The 5,598-nt window shown below is 38.5% G+C and overlaps 1 protein-coding gene across 1 annotated transcript in view; it reads left to right on the top strand.

Annotated features, from left to right (window-relative positions):
* Positions 1–5,598, top strand: part of SMURF2 (SMAD specific E3 ubiquitin protein ligase 2) — a 122,662-nt gene that overhangs the window by 99,738 nt on the left and 17,326 nt on the right. The window contains exon 11 of the mRNA XM_037734650.1: positions 5,190–5,391. Within this exon, the coding sequence (XP_037590578.1) occupies positions 5,190–5,391 (202 nt within the window). The remainder of the gene's footprint in view (positions 1–5,189; positions 5,392–5,598) is intronic.

Below are 5,598 nucleotides of genomic sequence, written 5' to 3' on the forward strand. Positions count from 1 at the left end.
GTGACAGATGGAGACCGTTTCTTAAAGAGTGGAAGAACATCTACTTTGATCAGTTATAATTTACTTTTGTTGAGCAAAATTTATGTAGAGTGTGACAAGGTTTACTCTGATATGAGTATTTTAAACCTACTATGCTTAAGTAGGAACCTGTCTTGAAATGTTAGGGAAAGAGTTATCAGAGGTGCTCAAGGTGGCATTTTTACAGAGGCAATATCTTGATAGGAGAAGTAGGGGTTGAACAGGCTAATTTTGTGTTACCATTGTGATACAAAATTATTAAAAATTTCTATTAATGGCTAACACTTCAGTAGCACTTATTGTGTGCCAAGCATTGTTCATTATTCTTTACATATGTTAGCAAGGCCAGGCATGTAAGCCACTTAATGCTTTAATCCCAGCACTTTGGGAGGCTGAGGTTGGAGAATCACTTGAGCCAAAGAATACAGGACGAACCTGGGCAACATAGTGAGACTTCGACCTCTTCTCTTAAAAAAAAAATTAAAAAAATTATCTGGGCATGGTGGTGCGTACCTGTGGTCCCAGCTACTCAGGACACTGAGGTGGGAGGATCACTTGAGCTCAGGAGGTTGTGGCTGCAGTGAGCTGTGATTGCACCACTCATTCCACCTTGGACAGCAGAGTGAGACTGTCTTTAAAAAGCAAACAAAACCCAAATTAGTAATTTCATCCTCAGGAAAGCTCTATGAGTTAGCTATTGCCATTTTTACAGATGAAGAAACTGAGGCATAGAGGTTACATGACTTTCTATACATTGCCAGTGGTAAAGTCTGGAGTGAAACCCAGATGATCTGGCTTCAGCTGCCTGTCAGGCACTGTACTGAGCATTGTGTGTGTATTATTTTCATCCTTTGCTTTTCTTTTCTCTCTTGCTAATTTTAAATTGTAACTGTTAATTTTTACATATCAGGATATGTTGGATAGAAGTATCTTTTTTCTATTAATGTTTTATTTCTATTTTTAAAGACTTTTAGCTGGGCGCAGTGGCTCACACCTATAATCCCAGCACTTTGAGAGGCCGAGGTGGGTGGATCACCAGGTCAAGAGATCAAGACCATCCTGGTCAACATGGTGAAACCACCCTGTCTCTACTAAAAATACAAAAATTAGCTGGGCATGGTGGCACGCCCCTGTAGTCCCAGCTACTCAGGAGGCTGAGGCAGGAGAATTGCTTGAACCCAGGAGGCGGAGGTTGCGGTGAGCCGAGATCGTGCCATTGCACTGCAGCCTGGGTAACAAGAGTGAAACTCGGTCTCAAAAAAAAAAAAGATTTTAAAATTTTGGCGTTTTTCCTGAGACAAGTGTTAACGGAGTTTTGAACCTATGTCTCTGAGCCATCAAATATATTATTACCTTATTTGGTAGATCTAATGTGGTTTTTATTGTTTTTCTCTCCGTGGAGTGTTTCTCTTTGGCAACACTGTCATTAGAATATAGATTATTGTTATTATCAGGCTAATTCTGAAGTGATTAAATTAGTTTAGCCTTTAATTTTGAATTTTAGGGTGCTATGATGTATGGATTTATATTGTTAGATAATTAAAATATTTTTAGATTACTTTTTTTTTAGTTAGTATTTTTTTACTGTTTCAGCGTTTAGGAAATGAGAAAGGCATATTGCATTATAATCAGTTACAGGAACTGGGCGCAGTTGCTCACGACTTTAGTAATCCCAGTGCTTCCGGAGGCTGGGTCGGAGGATCCTTTGACCCCATGAGTTGGAAGTTACAGTGAGCTATGATCGTGACACTGGATGTCACTTTGTCCTAGGCAACAGATTGAGACCCTGCTTATCTGAGCCACATAAAAATGTTGTGGGACAAATCGTGTTCTAGAGAGGAACATGATACTCACACTGAGAAGAACTGAGAATATTTTGGGAGGAAGCAACAAAAGAAGTTACCTCTTCGAAGTATATCCTGGGCCTATTGTGTATAAATGTACATTTGTAGGATATCCTGTTTGACTTTTTTAAAAAAAGCCTTTCTACAGAGATGCATTAATCTTCCTTAGCCCTTTTATACAAATCCCTCCTGCAATGTTGCTGGCATTATTCTCTTCTGGGGGGACCATTTTTCATGTTCTGAAGGTTGTGTAGTTTCTGTGTAGACCTCAGTATCTAATCTGTCAATGACAGGATACAGTGTTGTCAAACTATTGCAAAACATTGCCATTGGGGTTTACTAAATAACTTTGCCAAGGAAGCATATTCTTGTAAGAAATCATTTTAGTCAGTTTTTTTTTTTTTTCTATTTCCTTTGCTTGAAAAGCATGTTTTTCTAACTCAGTAACTATCTTAATAGTAGCTATAGTAACTGGTATTTATTTTGCACTTACCATGCTCTGAGTGCCCATCAGGATTACAATCCTGGGCTACCTCCTTCTCACCAATGAGAAAAATGGAGCCTGAATCAGTTACAATTTGTCCAGAGGTGCATAAAAAGTGATAGAGCTGGGATTTGAACGCCCCCAGTCCAACTATGGAGGTCTTTTTTCCCTTCCTGTTTTGGTCCCTTGAACACTATTTATTTCCCTTCCTTTGACTGGCATTGCATGTAGATATTCTGCCTTATACCCTTAAAGGAATCTTTTCTTTTGAGAGAAAAAGATGACTTATGGGCAAGGGGATTACAATTTGAGTCTTTTCTCTGCTTATCAGATTTACTTGATTTCAAGAAAATCAATTGCTTGTTTCATAAAGTCTCTAGACATTGGCAGAGGCCCTAAAGGATAGCAGACCAGCACCCCCACTGTTTCCTGGTCTGCACTCTCACATCAGCCCTTACAGAACTGTCCCTTGCACCTTAGCACACCTGAAGAGACAGGCTGCTTTAGTGGGTAGTTGGATTTTTTTCCGTGAGTGCATCAGGAACAATAGTTCTAGGCTAGCTGCCCCCATCCCAAAAGGATTTTCCGCTCTGTCAGTTTTGTCCTTCAGCTGTAAACTGCCTTTCCATTTGCATGGTTGAGTCTTTTACATGAGGCCTTGTGAACAGGCTTGATATCTGCTGGATTTTTTAATATCAGCCTTATTGAAATATATTGACATACAATAAACTGAATATTTAAAGTGTACAGTTTAAGTTTTGGCATACCATAAAACCATCACCACGGTGAGGGTAGTGAACATATTCACCACCCCACAAGTTTTCTCTTGCCCTTTTGTGATTTCTTCTTCTATCCCTGCCTGTGGGACTTCTACCCTGTGTTGGTTTCCCAGGGCTGTCGTAACAAAATACTATGAACTGGATGGCTTAAAACAACAGAAATTCATTCTCTCCCAATTCTGGAGGCAGAACTACGGAGTAAGGGACTGGCATGATGAGTTCCTTCCACAGGCTTTGAGAGAGAAGCTATTCCATGCCTCTCTCCTAACTTCCAGTGGTTTCTAGAAACCTTGGTGTTCCTTGGCTTGTAGACAAATTGCTCCAGTCTTTCTCTTCTGTCTTCCCATAGTCTTCTTTCTAGTTGTATGTGTCCTAATTCCCTCTTCTTATAAAGACATCAGTTTTTGGAATTAAGGCCTTCCTAATCCAGTATGACCTAACCTTACCTTGATTAAATCTATAAAGACCTTATTTCCAAATAAGGTCACATCCACAGATTGACCAGATGTTGAGACTTCAGCATATCTTTTTGGGGGACACAGTTCAACCCATGACACCCCATCTCTAGCCAACTACTGACCTGCTTTCTGTCAGTATATTAGTTTGCATTGTCTAGATAAATGGAATCATGCAGTATATGTTCTTTTTATTTGGTTTCCTTTACTCACATAATCTTGAGACTGGTCGCTTTTGTTGCATATAGTTCATTTCTTTTTATTGTTGGTGGTTTTCCATTGTATGGATCCACTGTTTATTCATTTCTCTACTGATAGACTTTTGGGTTGTTGCCAGTGTTTTGCTATGACAGATTAAACTATCATGAACATTTATGTGCAAGTCTTCGTATGGACATGTGCTCTCATTTCTCTTGGTTAAATAACCTAGGAGTAGAATGGCTTCTTTGGTGAAATCTTTTGCTTTCCCCCAGCCCTCTCAAAATGAGCAGCTCAGTTTTTTGTTGAGTTTTGCGAGTTCTTTTAGATATCAGATATATGCTTTCCAAAGGTCTTCTCCTAGTCTGTGACTTGATTTGTCTTTTAGTTTTCCTAAACAGTGTCTTTTGAAGAGCAGCAATTTTCTTTAATCCGGGGTGGTGGTGTGTGCCTGTAGGTCTAGCCACCAGGAGGTTGAGGTAGGAGGATCACTTGAGCCAGGAGTTCAGGGCCAGTCTGGGCAACATAGCAAGACCCTAGCTCTTTAAAAAAATTTAAAAATGGATGTTCTTCCATTGTTATGCTTTTTTACCTTGTTAAAGGAATGTATATGCGTGCATGTGTGTTTACATGTGTGTTCTTTCATGGATTGTGCTTTTGGTGTTGTATCTAAGAAATCATTAATTGCATGATGTATGTCATAACAGAATTTCTCCTGTGTTTAAAAGTTTTATGGCTTTGGATTTTATATTGATGTGTGCACTCCATTTTGAGTTGCTTTTTGTATCTGATGTGAAATAAACCCAAGTTCATTTTTCAAAATAAGATTATACAGTTGTTTATGGAATGCTTTTATTTACATGATCTATTTTGATTTTGTGTGTATATTTTAAAAACCTTTATTATGGTATTTGTAAGAGTAGTTAATATTGACTTGGCATTTTTAACAAAGCTGTATTTGTATTTTCTCTGTATAGTCATATGTTTTAGGTATAATATTTGGCCCAGTATATAAAAAGAAGGATCCCTGCCAAGCTGCCATTCAGACTCCTGTTTGGCTCTTCCAGAAAGACAGACTCCAGATAACAAGCAGTGTTTGGCACATGCCTGAATTTTAAAGTGGGTGATACTAAACTCTGTAGAGGAAAATGGAAGCTATATTGGAAAAACTTGTCCTCAGAAGCTGTATAAAGCTTTATGGATAAAATTCCATTATTCAGTTCTATCAGTTTATATGGACTATGAGAAATAAACTTTTGTAGCTGGTTTATTGCTGCCAAAAAATGTCAGGCCAAGTGTGTGTCCTGCTAAGGCTTGGAAAATGATATATCTAGACTTGCTGTTTTAACTGTATACTTGGAATTTTTAAAATTTAAAATACTTTAATAACAACATCTTTGTTTACTTCTAGTCGGCAGAACCAATTGAAAGACCAACAGCAACAGCAAGTGGTATCGTTATGCCCTGATGATACAGAGTGCCTGACAGTCCCAAGGTACAAGCGAGATCTGGTTCAGAAACTAAAAATTTTGCGACAAGAACTTTCCCAACAGCAGCCTCAGGCGGGTCACTGCCGCATTGAGGTTTGCAGGGAAGAGATTTTTGAGGTAAATGTACAAGTCTTATTTTATTTTATTTTTTCCAGAAACCCAATGCTTGCTAATACAAACCTTATTTTAAATTAGAGAGACATTACATTTGTTTTATGCTCTTTTCTAAGAATACTGAGAGAGCGCTCAAAATTTCTTTTTTCTTTCTCTTCCTTTATTTCTTCCTTTCTCTCCTTCCTTCCTTCCTTCCTTCCTTCCTTCCTTCCTTCC

Source organism: Cebus imitator, unplaced genomic scaffold (genome assembly GCF_001604975.1).
Source record: "Cebus imitator isolate Cc_AM_T3 unplaced genomic scaffold, Cebus_imitator-1.0 Scaffold650, whole genome shotgun sequence".
Lineage (NCBI taxonomy): Eukaryota > Metazoa > Chordata > Mammalia > Primates > Cebidae > Cebus > Cebus imitator.